Raw genomic sequence first — 17,574 nt, 5'->3', positions numbered from 1 at the left:
TCCCTAATCATCAAAGAAGACAATCTCAAAGATTTTAAAGCATCAGCTACGACATTAGCCTTACCAGGATGGTAACTCAACTAAAAGTCATAATCCTTAAGAAATTCTAACCATCGCTTTTGCCTCATATTCAATTCCTTTTGGTCAAACAAGTACTTAAGGCTTTTATGGTCACTAAAAACCTTAAATCTAGACCCAAACAAGTAATGTCTCCACAACTTAAGAACAAATACTACTACAACTAACTCAAGGTCATCGGTAGGGTAGTTTTGCTCATAGGTTTTAAGTTGTCTAGAAGCATAGGCTACTACCTTACCCTCCTGCATAAGCACTCCTCCTAAACCCAATTTAGAGGCATCACAAAATGGCTCAAAGTTCTTACTAGGGTCAGGTAACACTAACACAAGGGCACTAGTTAATCCCCTCTTAAGCTCTTGAAAGCTTTCCTCACACCTAGAATCCCACACAAAGGGTTGGTCTTTCTTAGTCAACCTAGTCAATGGAAGGGCTAGGCTAGAGAAATTCTCTATGAACCTTCTGTAATAACCAGCTAGTCCTAGGAAGCTCCTAATCTAAAATACTGATCTAGGTGCACTCCATTCTAAGACAGCTTCTACCTTAGCAGGATCTACAACTATCCCACCCTCAGATGTCACATGTCCTAGAAAGTTTACATTATCCAACCAAAACTCACATTTTGACAATTTAGCATACAATTGCTTCTCCTTAAGGGTTTGAAGGACAATCCTAAGGTGCTCAACATGCTCCTCCCTAGTCTTAGAATACACTAGGATATCATCTATGAAGACCACTACAAATCTATCCAAGTAAGGGTGAAAGATCCTATTCATGTAGTCCACAAAAACACCACGTGCATTATTCACACCAAAAGGCATAACTAAATACTCATAGTGTCCATAGTAGGTCCTAAAGGCAGTCTTAGGAACATCCTTAGCTCTCACTCTAATCTGATGGTATCCTGACCTTAAATCTATCTTACTAAACACACAAGCCTCAACTAGTTGATCCATAAGGTCATCTATCCTAGGCAAGGGATATTTATTCTTAATAGTCACTTTATTCAGTTGCCTATAGTCTACACACAACCTCATGCTCCCATCTTTCTTCTTAACCAATAAAATAGGCGCTCCTCAAGGTGAGACACTAGGCCTAATGAAATGTTTCTCTTGCAACTCCTTTATATGTTTTTTAAGCTCAACTAACTCCTTAGGAGACATCCTATAGGGTGCTACAAATATAGGTAAGGTACCCGGTACTAAGTCTATACTAAACTCAGTTTCTCTCTCAGGTGGTAAACTAGACACATCCTTAGGGAATGCTTCTGGGAATTCTCTCACTAAATAAATCTCATCTAGCTTACTATCAGTCTTAAGTGTTAAGGAAGCTAAGATCATGTAAGCCCTTTCATTTTCCTTTAAACAAGTTTTAATATTGGCAGCGCTAAGAAATTTCGTATACTTACATTCACCGAAGGAAATGGATTTATCAAAGCAGTTTAAAAGGACATGGTTGGAAGATAACCAATCCATACCAAGAATTACATCTAATTGACTAAGAGGCAACCAAATTAAGTCAACTAGAAACTGCTTATCAAAAACTATCAAAGGACATTTCAAACACACTAGGGATGTAGTCACAGGACCATTAGTAGGGGTTTTAACAAATAAATCAAAGTCTAAATAAGACATAGGAAAATTCAATTTTCGAACACAAGAGACAAAAATAAAGGAATGAGTTGCACCAGAATCAAATAGTACAACAAAAGGAGTCTCAGCTATGAAACAAGTACCTTGTATTAGATTCTCTGACCGAGAAGCTTCAACACCACTAAGAGCAAATACTCTCCCAATAGCCTTTGGACGCTCATCTTGGAAACTCGATCCAGTAGCACGTGGTCATGGTGGTTCAGCACACTGGCTGCTGATGTGACCCTTTCCATTACAATTGAAACATGTGACATCCTTGTCAAGACATTCATAGCTAGTGTGACCACGTCATCCACACTTCTTGCATCGATCCGAGGGAGTAGACACAAGCCTCCAACACTCCCTGTGCCACTCACAACAGATCCTCCAGCATAAGGCTTGCTTCCTCTAGCATGTGACTTGCTCCCACTAGCAACAGATCGACTCCCTTGGAACTTAACAAGAGCAGAGTAAGGTTTACTCCTACTCGAAGCACCAGAACTTGCAGCACGCATAGGACCTCCAGCTCCCTTGTAGAAAGTAGCACGTGCACGGTTGTCATGATCATAGATGCTACACTTGTTAACTAGAGTAGGAATAAATCTCCTAATAGTTGTTTGCAGTCTTTACCTCAAGATGCAGACCATTTACAAAATTTATGCACCTATCTCTTTCACCAACCTCACCATGGTAGTTAGTAAAATAGCGAACAAAAACATCAAATTTGGCAGTATACTCTGCCCCTATGTCATTCCCTTGCTTCAGCTCAAGGAATTCCACTTCCTTTTGGCTCCTCACATCATCCGAGAAATACTTCTCAAGGAAGACCCTCTTGAAGTTGTCCCAATTCAAGTGCACCCTTCCATCAATCATCCTCTATAGTGCTCCTTCCCACCAAAAGTAGGCATCAACAGTCAACATGAAGGTGGCCAACTTCACCTTCTGAGCGAGGGGACACTCCATGGCATTGAAGATCTTCTCGATCTCCGTTAGCCAAATCATAGCAGCATTTGGGTCATATCCTCCTTTGAAGGTAGGTGGACGATTGCGCTAAAATTGCTCCAACCAGTTAGGAGCAACTCCAACCTTGTTATTATTATTCACAACTTGTGCTACGCTTGAAGAGCATGAGCAATAACACGATCATTTCTGTTAAGTCAAACGAAGCAACTCCCAGTAAGGTTTTGAGTGAGACAAATATAATACATGTTGTTATTACTAACAAGTGTGTTAGTGTTTCAAAAAAATATAAGTATAGGAAAAATGAAGAAAAAAGCATGTGCAACTTCCCACACCAGAACCAAGACAAAGGGTAAAGAACTATAAAGCATCAGATGAAGAGATCAAGCGAAGCGAAGCCTAACATAAGAAGAAAAACAATGAAGCCTCAGACAATACAAGACCAAAGACAATGGATGAAAACAAGATGAAGAATATGGAAAAGCGTTTGAAGTCCACAAAGATCACAGAGGAAGACTTGTCAAGCACATCAAGACGAAAGCTGGTTAAGCAAACGATTGAAGCTCAAGCCATGCAAGAAGGATCCGTTCCAATACCAAAGAATAAAATAATCACTAATACGAAATGGATGTACTGAAGCAAATTGGATGAGTCAGGAAATATCACAAGGGATAAAGCAGGTAGTTCAGATAAAGTTTGAACAAACAGACGAAGATCAACCAAAGAACCAGACGATGAGAATAAACAATTAAAGATCATACTAAAACAAATGACAGATGGAATATGACGTGTGCATCATCAAATAATAAATCCAGAATCAGAAGAAGAAGATTCAAGATAAAGCAAAGCTTCAAGCATGAGTCGGATATGAGTGAAGAAAAAGCACAGCATAGAAGTCAAGATAAGTAAAGAAAGTATAAGGATGAAGTCTAATCCAAGCTGTCAAAGATACGAAAATAAAGCGTCTACAAGATGAAGATTAAGGTATCAAGAAAAAAGCCAAAATAAGGTTAAATCTAGAACAAGGCATAAATGGGTTAAGCATACATGAAGTCTGCACAAGCATCAGATGAAGCCAAATGGTCAATCAGATGGAGAAGAGTCAAAGCAAGGCACACCATGAGGATCAAACAAACCAAGTCATGTGAATAGATAAAGTATGACATGTGCACCAAACAACTGTGAACCAAATGTTAGGCAAGGATGTGTCAAGGACAACATCAATTGCAATCTAATAAATTAGACGAAGCATTGGTCAAAGAACAGAAGGAAGTCAACTATACGTTGGACGAAGGACTGTAGACCCCTAAAATTGTCCGGGTCGGAAATAAAGCTTGAAGACTCTCGAAGACCAAAGGAAAGTCAGCCGGAAGGACTCCTGGAAGACCCTGGAAGACCCTAGGATGACAATCTGTAGGTTTAGAGGTCTTAGAGTAGCAAAAAATAAGAAAGTGGAGGGAATGAAGCCCAATACGGCCTCCCAAAAGTTCAGTACGGCCGTATTGAACATTTTAAACTACAATACGGCCGCACTGAACTCAATACGGCCGTATTGAAGTTTCTGAACTTCAATACGGCTGCATTGAATTCAATGCGGCTGCACTAAACTTCAATACGGCTGCACTGAACTTCAATACGGCCGTATTGAGGTTTTTTGAACTTCAATACGGCCGTATTGAATTTAATACGGCCGTATTGTAGTTCAAAACTTCAATACGGACCGTATTGACCCCCAGAGGCCGTATTGCGCCTCATCCCTATAAATATGACGTCAATTGGACGTCATTCTAGACTTTGACACTGAGTTTTAACCCTCTTCTTGAGTATTCTGGGTTTTTTTGAGCAGTGCTCTGCCTAGAAATCACTCGGAGAGTTGATCCGACGAAGTTCTTGAGTCACGAGCCATTTGCTTGAGTCTCGAACCTAGTCGAAGGGAAATCCTCCGGATTTCCATAGTTAAAATTTTATAGGAGGGAGCGAGCGGTCTTGTAGAGGGAGGGAACGCCAAAACGCTTCCCAATTTCTGTCAAGATATATAAGAAAGCACGCTTCAAAGGTTTATATCTTTAAAGTCCCTTCTTTTACCGCTTTCTGTGTGTACATATTTAAACTGTCATCATGTAGATAGTTAATTTATAATTGCTTAGAATAAATAGGGGTAATTTAGTAATTTTGCACTATTATTTTTAAATAATCTGTCATAGGGAACCCGAAAGGGGCGCTGTGGGGTGCTAACACCTTCCCCACGCGTAACCGACTCCCTTACCCGACTCTGGTTGTCATGGCCGAAGTCGATTTTTGAATCGATTGCCTTAAACTTCTTTTTCCAATGTTTTGAGTAAAACATTGGTGGCGACTCCACGAACCCTTCCTTTTTATGAAAACCGCTAATCCATGGAGGGTCCCGCTTGGGATTAACATGGATTGGTGAGCCTTTTAATAAAATTGCTCGTTTGACAAGGTCTCAGTTTGAGAATAAGTCATTCTAGCAATCCATATTTTTAAACAAATAAAAGAGTCCAACCATCCTTCGTGAATGCCGAAAGCCCGTTTCGGGCCGGTGGCGACAGATGGCGACTCCACTGGGGAAGCCTCGAGAGTCAGTCCCATTTAGTGACAGATTATTTTTTAACAAATAATAGTTAAAATTACTTTATTACCCCTTGTTTGTATGATAACATGCTTTATTTATATGGCTTTAATAACTGTAGTATGTTTAATTTTACACAATTGTTTGAAATATAAATTGCACACAAACCTTTGCACACAACAGTTCCCTCTATACCCGGGGGCATGAGTGATTAACCATAGGGAGTGGATGTTAGTACGGCCGGTTGTCGAATGGGTCTATAGGTGCCCGTAGACCGTTGTCGGAAAACATCACTCAAGGTGATAACCATGAACTTGAGTCCGACGGTGCGTTGGAGCTTTCCATCGACCTACGATGAGAGGAATTGGGTCCCTATAATGGGGGCACCTTGGGGGCCTTGGACTGGTGAGAACAGTTAGAACCACCTTGAATATGCACCATTTCTGCAGGATACCCCTACCTCGTGATTCGCTCGTGACTGTTCGTGGATGAGTGAATTGTTTGTGTAAATGCTTATGTGCAATTGTTTGTGCATTAATAATAAACCTCGTGATAAGGTCTAAAGAATAATCCCCATGCATGAAAATACCATGACATGAGAGGAAAGACCATGTGTGGAAATATAATAAAAGTGAGGAGCATGTACATCATTACCAATAAGACATCATGCATCCTCATAGACCATGCATTTTAGGTTCACCAATACCCTCTCGATGTGAGTAAAAGGGACCCATGACTATTGAGATTCTCCGTTGGGGAGAGATCATAGGCTAGGGAGGGTGATAAACCTTCATCTTAAAAAGGCAGCGCCTTAAAGTTGGAGTCTTATCAAGCTCACATCGAGAGTGTATTCATACCATAAATTAATTAGATTAAATATTCATTTTTAGAAAGTGGCTGGTCATCTCTCTGTCCTCACGCGCGCGCAGAAAATCAAGAAGATGGACGCGTTGGAGGAACAAATTAAGAAGCTTACAGCCGAGCTCTCACAGCTCAAGGAGCAAATGGCGCAAATGATGGAACTCATGCGTCACCACAACATACACGGAGCTGAGCACAGTGACCATGAGTCCCATCATGTTGGAGGAAGAGTGGAACAAGAGCTGAAAAGTGGGAAGCTAGCTGAACCTTCCCAATCATTTAAAGCTAAGAAGACCTTTGGGAAGAAGAAGGAGAGAGGAGTCAGCGCCATAACCATTTCCTCATCTTCTTCCACTTCGAAGTCAGGAAAGTCGCAATACAACCCTGTAAAGAAGTTTGATAAACTTCCGACCACATATAGCGACCTCCTGCCGAAGCTAGTGGAAGCACGTCTTCTAGCTTACGTTCCACTAAAGAAGGTTGATCCACCTCATCCCTATTGGTACAAACCGCAAGACAAATGTCTATACCATTCGGGGGCACCGGGGCATTCAACGGAGAACTGTAAAGCTCTCAAATACAAGGTCCAAAGCCTTATTGATGCCGGGTGGATCACTTTTGATTCAACAGCGCCCGACGTGAGCAAGAATCTTCGGCCGAAGCAGGAATAGAGAGAAGAACAAGCCACGATAGGGCCCCTCTGCATTTTTCTTTTTCTTAGGGACTCATGATCAGTACCCAAGATCATGAGAACCTTTTCATGTAAATAAGGGTTTTTGTACAGTTTTAATACATATCAATAAAGAGGCATTTTTCACACATTACTCTCTCTTTTGTTCTTTTCTCTCTTTCCCCATTAACATTAATAATTCTAAACCTAAACAGAACCAATAAAATAATTATGTCTGTAATTGTTCGCTCTGACCGGGATCCGAAAGTTGAGGATAAACGGGTTGAGTTAGACAGTGATGAGGAGACCATTTCTCCGGATCTGCAAAGACTGCTAGAACGAGAAGCTCGCCTACTCCAACTCGTCAAGAGAAATTGGAGACTGTGAATTTGGGGCAGGGCCGAGAGATAAAAGAGGTCAATATTGGGACCCATATCAGTGATGAAATAAGGACGCATGTTTCCGCTATGATTATAATAAAATCATTCTTCATTGCTTCTTTTCTTGCTTATAATAAAATTCTAAACCACATTATTTTTAACCCTGTTTGAATAAACATGAATGAGGTTAAAATCATCTTAATAATAAACCCACATCATTTTTATGTGGAGGTGTGTGTGACAACTTGGAGCACCTTCCCTTGGCCTTGACAAGTGCCATCATGGGTAAAAAGAAATCTTTCAAAATAAAAGAAGCTCGGCAGGAAACTCAAAAAGGGGACTGCGCAAAAATAAGAGCAAAAGACCTGCTAGGAATCCCACGAAAGGGTGACCTAGGCAAAAGTTAGGGTTACAAAAATAAACAAAAACAAAGGTCCGCTAAAACGCCACAAAAGGGTGTTTTAGGCAAAAATAAGGACAATCAAAAAACGAAAAGAAATCCATGATGGTACCTTGAGCCAAATTCAAAAAAAAAAAAGAAAGGCTCAAGGGAAGCTATCCAAGTTGTCGAATCACAACACGACTTTTTAACTTCATAAGTGTTTAATCAAACAAGCCTAAACACATAAGCCTACCTTGGCCATCCATTCTTACAAAAACCATTTTTGAAAAATAAATCCTCTCTAAAACACAAACTTCAGAACAAAAATATCTTTCCTTTCTCTTCTCTCTTGTCCCAAATGATTTTAGAATAATCTAGTGGAAGCATGGAGAAATAAATCATCACTGATAATGGATCTAATCTGAACAACAAAATGGTGGAAGAACTGTGCCAAGAATTCGAGATCCAACACCAAAATTCTTCCCCATATCGGCCAAAGATGAATGGGGCAGTCGAGGCAACCAATAAGAACACCAAGAAAATAGGGCAAATGATGGTTGCCTCATTTAAAGACTGGCACGAGATGTTACCCTTCGCTCTTCATGGTTATAGGACTTCAGTACGCACATCTACAGGAGCTACTCCATTCTCCCTCGTCTATGGGATGAAGGCAGTTCTACCCGTCGAAGTCGAAATACCTTCCCTAAGGGTAATCATGGAAGCAAAACCTTCCGAAGCAGAATGGGTTCAAGGCCGGTATGACCAGTTGAACCTCATTGAAGAAAAACGGCTGAACGCCATATGCCATGGTCAAGCCTATCAGAAGAAGATCAAAAAAGGCTTTTGACAAGAAAGTCCACCCTCGAGTCTACCATGAGGGAGAGTTGGTAATGAAGAAATTGCTACCAACTCAAAAGGACAAAATCGGAAAGTATGCCCCAAATCACGGAGGACCATACGTGGAAAAACGAGCCTTCTCAGGAGGAGCATTGATCCTCACAGACATGGATGGAGAAGAACTTCGATACCCAGTCAACACTGACGTGGTAAAGAAGTACTATGCTTGAAGATGTTGCTTGCATAGGCCCGCTAGGATGAAAACCCAAGAAGGGCGTCCTAGGCAAAAGTTAGGGCAAAATAAAAAGCCCGCCAGTACAAGGGTACTAGGCAAAATAAAGGCAAAATTATCCCCGCTAGGACACGTCCTAGGCAAAAGTTAGGGGCAAAAGAATAAGATGTATAAAATAAGCAAGCAACGGTCACTTGAATCGAAAACCGAAAGGCGGTTCAAGTGATTATCTTCTAGAAGCGAGCGTCTTGCAGCATCTACACTCCTGGCTCAGGCATCTCACCCGAAGCGATTAAGGGAACGGGAAGAGCGACAATTACAGATATAATTGTTTAAGCCAAAAATGTATATAGCCTACCCTGGCCAGCCATTCTTCAGAAATTCCTTCTGTATATCTTTCTGTAAAAACACTTGTGAATATTAATAAAATATCTATTCATTTCTTTCCTCTCTTGACCATGTGATTATGCCTCTAAATTGGTATTTCTAAAAAATTGTATGAAATTCCTTAATAATCGGTCAATAAAGAAAGTTGGAGGGGTTCCTATAAAATCCGTAATCTCCTGCATAAAAGGCTCACAAAAATATTCCCTCACGTCGATGACAGAAATTCCTCCAAGAAAAGGAGGATAGGGAGAGCCATTCATTTTTCTAAAAACATTAAATAATAAAACTTGCATTTGGTGCATCACACACACATTAGTTGCACATTCAAAGACCTTATCATGAGGCAATTGCATAAAATAGAAAAAATAGAAAAAATTGCTTGTGTATGACAGCGGTCAACAGAAAAAGCCGCAAATCAACAGAAAAGGCAAAAATACAGAAAAAGCCAAAAAATGACAAAAAGGCAAAAAACTACAGAAAAAGCCAAAAACGACAAAAAAGGCAAGAGATTTAGAAAATCAATCGCCTCGTACAGAATAACTGAGCCTGGAGAGGCTTGCCGAAATAATACTCTCAGAATAACTGAGCCTGGAGAGGCTTGCCGAAATAATACTCTCTCAGAATAACTGAGCCTGGAGAGGCTCGCCGAAATAATACTCCCCAGAGATATCTCAGCTTCCACTCACGGGCCAAATTCCCCAGTGAAAGCTATCAAAGCGAGATCAGCAAAATTCCCCAACGGAAGCATGATCCAAACAAAATATCCAAGTCAAAGGACTTAGACTTCCTCAGTGGAAGATAGCTTTCCAACTCAAACGAAGAGTGAAGCTAAGCCTGAAGAGGCTTTCTAAATAATACTCTGGGATACATAAGAACTTCAAATCCCCAGTCGCCTACACAGAGGCATTCCTACAAAAAGCAAAAATCCAAAAGATCAATAACAATTCCCCAAGCGGAATCTGGCTTTTCAGCCAAACATTGAACATCAAGATGATATGCCTAACAGAAGAGGCTAATCAAAATCAATGACAAAATCCCCAGCGGATAATAGCCTACACAGAGGCAACAAAACCAGAAAAACAAAAAGAGTCGCCCGAATAAGGATAACCGGGATACTCCACCACCGTCAAAAGGACGTCAGCCAACCATAAGGCACCGCTCATCTCAGAGAGAGCATCTGTGTCTATTCCTCAAGGTGTCAGAAATTCTCCATGGGTACCAACTAAGCAATGCAAGTTGGGGCACAAAAACCTATGAATGACTGCACATCCCCTAGACGGATCCCTGCGTTATCCAGCCCTCAGTGGCATCAAAATCAAAAACAACTGTCGAAGCAACATCGTGGACTGTGAAGACAAAATCATCTCAAGTCTGGAGAGACGGTACTCAAACAAAGTCTGGAGAGACGGTACTCAAACAAGGTCTGGAGAGACGATACTCAAACGAGGTCTGGAGAGACGGTACTCAAACAAGGTCTGGAGAGACGGTACTCAAACAAGGTCTGGAGAGACGATACTCAAACGAGGTCTGGAGAGACGGTACTCAAACAAAGTCTGGAGAGATGGTACTCAAACAAAGTCTGGAGAGACGGTACTCAAACAAAGTCTGGAGAGACGGTACTCAAACAAAGTCTGGAGAGACGATACTCAAACAAGGTCTGGAGAGACGGTACTCAAACAAGGTCTGGAGAGACGGTACTCAAACAAAGTCTGGAGAGACAGTACTCAAACAAGGTCTGGAGAGACGGTACTCAAACAAGGTCTGGAGAGACGGTACTCAAACAAGGTCTGGAGAGACGGTACTCAAACAAGGTCTGGAGAGACGGTACTCAAACAAGGTATGGAGAGACGGTACTCAAACAAGGTCTGGAGAGACGGTACTCAAACAAGGTCTGGAGAGACGGTACTCAAACAAGGTCTGGAGAGACGGTACTCAAACAAGGTCTGGAGAGACGGTACTCAAACAAGGTCTGGAGAGACGGTACTCAAACAAAGTCTGGAGAGACGGTACTCAAACAAAGTCTGGAGAGACGGTACTCAAAGTCTGGAGAGACGGTACTCAAGGTCTGGAGAGACGGTACTCAAAGTCTGGAGAGACAGTACTCAAAGTCTGGAGAGACGGTACTCAAGGTCTGGAGAGACAGTACTCAACCATCAGCGTCGTCAGAGGCACGTTGGTGTTCAACTTCCAGCTCGGACGTCAAGTAAAGTTGACCCTGGAGAGGGTAAACTTAGCTACCGAGGTTGTCAGAAGCGCCGAGGTATGCAACAACCTGGAGAGGCTACTCAACAATTTTCCACCGGAAGACGCTACAAGTCAGAAGGTTGGCACATCACCCGGACAATTGGGTCAACTCCTTTACTTATCAACCGGTACACAAAAAGGCCGTTTGACTAAGTAAAGGGGGGCAGCTGTAGACCCCTAAAATTGTCCGGGTCGGAAATAAAGCTTGAAGACTCTCGAAGACCAAAGGAAAGTCAGCCGGAAGGACTCCTGGAAGACCCTGGAAGACCCTAGGATGACAATCTGTAGGTTTAGAGGTCTTAGAGTAGCAAAAAATAAGAAAGTGGAGGGAATGAAGCCCAATACGGCCTCCCAAAAGTTTAGTACGGCCGTATTGAACATTTTAAACTACAATACGGCCGCACTGAACTCAATACGGCCGTATTGAAGTTTCTGAACTTCAATACGGCTGCATTGAATTCAATACGGCTGCACTGAACTTCAATACGGCTGCACTGAACTTCAATACGGCCGTATTGAGGTTTTTTGAACTTCAATACGGCCGTATTGAATTTAATACGGCCGTATTGTAGTTCAAAACTTCAATACGGACCGTATTGACCCCCAGAGGCCGTATTGCGCCTCATCCCTATAAATATGACGTCAATTGGACGTCATTCTAGACTTTGACACTGAGTTTTAACCCTCTTCTTGAGTATTCTGGGTTTTTTTGAGCAGTGCTCTGCCTAGAAATCACTCGGAGAGTTGATCCGACGAAGTTCTTGAGTCACGAGCCATTTGTTTGAGTCTCGAACCTAGTCGAAGGGAAATCCTCCGGATTTCCATAGTTAAAATTTTATAGGAGGGAGCGAGCGGTCTTGTAGAGGGAGGGAACGCCAAAACGCTTCCCAATTTCTGTCAAGATATATAAGAAAGCACGCTTCAAAGGTTTATATCTTTAAAGTCCCTTCTTTTACCGCTTTCTGTGTGTACATATTTAAACTGTCATCATGTAGATAGTTAATTTATAATTGCTTAGAATAAATAGGGGTAATTTAGTAATTTTGCACTATTATTTTTAAATAATCTGTCATAGGGAACCCGAAAGGGGCGCTGTGGGGTGCTAACACCTTCCCCACGCGTAACCGACTCCCTTACCCGACTCTGGTTGTCATGGCCGAAGTCGATTTTTGAATCGATTGCCTTAAACTTCTTTTTCCAATGTTTTGAGTAAAACATTGGTGGCGACTCCACGAACCCTTCCTTTTTATGAAAACCGCTAATCCATGGAGGGTCCCGCTTGGGATTAACATGGATTGGTGAGCCTTTTAATAAAATTGCTCGTTTGACAAGGTCTCAGTTTGAGAATAAGTCATTCTAGCAATCCATATTTTTAAACAAATAAAAGAGTCCAACCATCCTTCGCGAATGCCGAAAGCCCGTTTCGGGCCGGTGGCGACAAGGACAACGCAAATTTAAAGGAACTCCATACGGAAACAAAACCTGTCCACCTAGAAGTTGGCCAGACCTAGAGAAGAATCAAAGCATCAAGTCAAAAACTCAGTTGAAGAACAAGACGTGAGACACATGAGATTAATAGACGTAAACGAAAACGGCCAAGCCAACACTTAAAGAATCAAGTCTCAAAGGACTACTTAGGCATTGTCTACAATCACATAAGTACTCTCAAAATAATAACGTGATCAAAGGAAGAGAAGAAAAAGAAGAAGGAAAGCATGCAAAAGCAAAAGCATGCATGTGTTAGAAAAAGTATATCACTTTTTCAAATAAGGACAACACTCTACAGCTACAAGACCAAAAAAGGAAAAAAGGTTCCTAGGTCTTAGCCAAGGTCAGACACAACAACTAACAAATGAAGAAAATTACACGCAATGTCCATGAAAGGGAAACAACATTTAATGCAAGAACCTGAGCATTAAATAAGAAGACCAAACTAGTCATGAACGACTATATTTGCTTCAACCGACACTTGCAACGGGCAGATTTGCACGAGACCATATATATATCACTACTTCAAACCTTGACAGGTTGGCTTTTGAATACAAACAAAAAGTGATATCAAGCCCATATAACAACGAAGCCAGAGACAGAGCATATAGAGTCAAATGTACCTTAGTATATTTCTCTCTATAGACTAAGGAGTTCTAAGTGTAACTTAGGAACGTGTACCTTAGGGAGTGTAACAAGTTTATGTATCCTCTCCGTGAGAGTAAACCACACTCAATTGTTGCAAAAACTAAGGATGTAAACCTTAGTGAGTGTATCAACCCGTGTATCCTCTCTGTGAGAGTAACCTAAACACTCAAACCTGTTTATACGTCTATCATCTGTAAAGTCTGAAGAGGCTAAGGAAAGAATATTTGTAAAGCCTGGAGAGGCTAGTCAAAGAATACTCACTACTAGCCAGAAGTGGCTAATAAGAACATAATAGCGTCAACGAGTGAAGCCGACGAGCCAGGAGTGGTTGAAAATACTTGGGGAACCAGAAGTGGTTTAAGAATATTAGAGCTGGTGAGTGAAGCTAGTCAACTAGGAGTGGTTGAGAATACTCGTGACCAAGAGTGGTCGTGACCAGGATGGTCTAGAATACTCAGGACCTGGAGAGGTCGAGAATACTTGGACCAGGAGTGATTCTGACCTGGGTGGTCCATAATACTCACTACGAGCCTGAAGAGGCTGATTAAAAAATACTAGCATTGGTGAGTGAAGCTGGCGAGCCAAGAGTGGTCGATAATACTTGGACCAGGAGTGGTTCTGACCTGGGTGGTCCATAATACTCACTGCGAGCCTAAAGAGACTGATTAAAAAATACTAGCGTTGGTGAGTGAAGCTGGCAGGCCAAGAGTGGTCGATAATACTTGGACCAGGAGTGGTTCTGACCTTGGTGGTCCATAATACTCACTGCTAGCTAGCCTGAAGAGGCTGATAAGAATATACTAGCGTTGATGAGTGAAGTCAACGGGCCAGAAGTGGTCGATAATACTTATGTACTTAATTGCATATTTAGTGGAACCCTTCAGTTGAAGGAGACTGGACGTAGCTAAGTATGAGTGAACCAGTATAAAATAACTTGCACTACTAATTCCTTTTCTTCAGACACATATCTTCATCACTGGTTAAAACCTTTGTGAAAAATCTCGTCCACCCTGAATCTCTTAGTGAAATCATTTTTTCAGACGCAGACGCAAACTTTTTTTAATATATATTTAATACACTAAAGAGTTTTATCTACTGCTTGTCTATAAATGAAACTATCTTGAAAAGAAAAATGCAAGAACTTTAATCATTTTTATTATATGAAACATTTTCCTTCGGTAGACGACAAATCCTTCAGACACAATGACCCTATGTTAAGAAAATTCTGCATAACCTTCTGGTATCTAAACGTGCATTGGACGAAGAACATTATTCTTGTTAAAATGGTTTAAAATTCCTTCTTACACACACACACATTCAACCTCCCCTTCTATGTGTTTCATGTCTAACTTCAATTTCTACCAACCATAATCTAAGAAAATAGTACACACAATTAAATATAACACTAACAATACAAGTCAAACATCGTATGTACACAACACCACACTATCAAAGCACACAACAAAATCATGGTAAGCACATAACACACACGTCCGATTTGAATCAACCTAGCTCTGATAGCACTAAATGTGACACCCTCTACCCCAACATACATACATAATAATTATAAAAACATCTTCTTAGGTTAAATAAAATCTTTAGAATTAAATAATGATTCTACTAACATAAGAGTAGAGAATTCACATTCGTAAAATTGAATCATGGTCAAATGCGGAATTTATAAGAGAACAAAACATGAGTTTTTCCAAAACAAAATAATAATAATGAAATCCTAAACTAAGCCTAGCTACGCCCTGATGTCACATATCCTATCACAGCAAGACCAACTGAAGCCTGAGCCTCATCACCAACATCCTTATGCTGATGATCACCTGCAACACAATTTAAACACATACAAAGAACAACAAGGGAGTGAGAAACCTCTCGCTCAGGTTCAGGTGCATAAATAAAGGTTAGGTAACACACACACAACAAACATAATACAAGTCACAAGCACAAGTCACATATGAAAAATACATATACACAATCAGTATCATATGCACACACATTTATCATGCAATGATGTAGGGACTCGACTCATAAATGCATGCATGTGGCGCCAATCACATATCACATATCACTAATGTGTTGCCTAAACAACACACCTAAGGTAGTCTAGGAGTACATGTAGGGAGCTAACCATACACTCTCAACTAGAAGGATGTACTGCTAGGGTCTGGTCGGGATAGCGAAGCTGGGCAAGTTACCTCTCGTGCTCACAAACAGACGAAATTGAGACATTCAAACAACATTGTCCCCTAGGACTCCCCCAGACTGTTACACAAGGAGGGTCTTCCCTAACGGTGTACTCCATATCGTACCCATCACATAGATGCACATGATGCATGTCACACACATTCACACTTCATGGACTTATCACTTGACTTGTCATGGAACTTCATGTCTTATCTCATTTCATCACGTTTCACATTCTCATAGTCATAGTGTTCACAATAGCATGTATTTCACATCATGTCTCATAAAACACATCACTTATGTAATCACAGTAATAAGACAATTCCCACATAATTTGCACATCAAACAACACATAAAGCATGTAAAACATCATAGGGATCATGCCCGGGGTGCCCCAACTCGCGCCCGGTGCATTAAAAGTCGCACAAAAAATGGAGCATCATGCTTGGCACGCCCTGAGCGTGCTCGACCAATTTAATGTCGCGCCTAAAGCAAAGAATTCTGCCCGGCATAGCTTCACATGCGCTCGGCATGACTTTTCTGCGCCCGACGCAACTTTCTTGCCCGTGGTGCAACTTTCCGGAGCCTGACTCAATTTCCTTGAGCTTGGCTCAATTTTTCTGGGAAACTATGAATTTGCGCCCGGTGCCCTTAGTGCGAACCTACACTTTGCAATCAGGCAATTTTTCACAATAAACATGTAATCATATAAATAAATCGGTAAAGATCTTCCAAATAACACCTAGAACATAAATCCATACTCAATTTACATAAAATACCTCAAATCTTGTCAAAAGATCATACCCCTAATTGTTCCTCATAGGGTTTCCCACAGGAACCACAGAGCAATCTAATTCATATCAAAACTTATCTATTTTTTAAATTAAACACATATTCACGCATCACACCCAACCAGGAACAAAACAGAAAACTCATACATCAAAACAGAAAACATTCATATTTTTCCTGTTCCTAGAAGCATGCATCAGGCAAGGGATTGGGAGCCAATCTTGCTATCCAACAATTATTCACACACTCCCGAGCGAGGTTTCTCACTTCTTCCTTACCTTGATAAGCAGAAGATGAAGCTAGAGTAAAATCTGGTTGGTCTCCTTCTCTTGGTTCTCCTTGATCTTCAGAGAGCGTAGAGAGGAAAATGAAGTCAAAAACGTGAAATGATTTTGGTAACCTCAAGTAACTTCCTAACTCCTGATAACTTCTTTTTAATAAATAAATAATAATAAAATAAATCATTTACAAAAAAACATCCTTCTTTCATTTCTCATAAAAAAAATAATAATTAAAATATACTTCCTCTTTAATAGTCAACATAAACATAAGCGTACATACTAATAAAATACATTTTATAAAATATATCTTGCTTCACTGATTAAAAAGGATAATAACTAATCATGTTTCATAAATAAAATAGAACTCGTATAATTAATTAAATAATATTAAAACTCTAAAAAAGTACATTTAAATATCAAAATAATTTCTAAAATATCTTAATATAATTTATGAAAATCGGGGTATTACAATATTGATTAATATTTTTCTATAATCTGGTTTAAAATTTAAAAATTGAAGAAAAATCTGATAAAAAAAGAGTAAACAAAAAAAAATATAATTATGTTACATGGCGTTTTTCTACATAGAAAAACATTTTTTTAATATGTAATATATAATATGTTAAATTGTAACTTTAATCTTCTTTTTTTTTTTTATTGATCAATAATTTTTATTTCATTATTTTAAAATAAAGATGATTAATAGTCTAATTATAAAAATGTGAAATTTAAGTTTTTTCATTAATTTTACGTCTATTAATCATTAAAAATTTTAATATAAACCTGATTTATTATAACTTAAGTAATATGATATTTAGTATCATATCATTCAAAAATAAAAAAATATATATAATAAAAAATCATACAAAAAATTTCTTATTATATTTATTTATTTTCAATTTAAGTTATATTTATATATTTAT

At 39.9% G+C, this 17,574-nt stretch overlaps 1 protein-coding gene across 1 annotated transcript in view; it reads right to left on the bottom strand.

Annotated features, from left to right (window-relative positions):
• Window positions 1-572: 572 nt before the first annotated feature.
• The window catches only part of LOC145953457 (uncharacterized), a 40,930-nt gene continuing 23,928 nt past the window's right edge, over window positions 573-17,574 (bottom strand). The window contains exons 2-6 of the mRNA XM_083067416.1: window positions 2,646-2,756; window positions 2,371-2,537; window positions 1,847-2,312; window positions 1,271-1,433; window positions 573-661 (exon numbers count right to left, since the gene is read on the bottom strand). Coding sequence (XP_082923542.1) covers window positions 573-661; window positions 1,271-1,433; window positions 1,847-2,312; window positions 2,371-2,537; window positions 2,646-2,756 — 996 coding nt within the window. The remainder of the gene's footprint in view (window positions 662-1,270; window positions 1,434-1,846; window positions 2,313-2,370; window positions 2,538-2,645; window positions 2,757-17,574) is intronic.

This window comes from Cajanus cajan, chromosome 11, assembly GCF_000230855.2.
Source record: "Cajanus cajan strain Asha chromosome 11, NIPB_CcT2T_4, whole genome shotgun sequence".
Taxonomy (NCBI): domain Eukaryota; kingdom Viridiplantae; phylum Streptophyta; class Magnoliopsida; order Fabales; family Fabaceae; genus Cajanus; species Cajanus cajan.
This window is presented reverse-complemented; position numbering and strand designations above follow the sequence as displayed.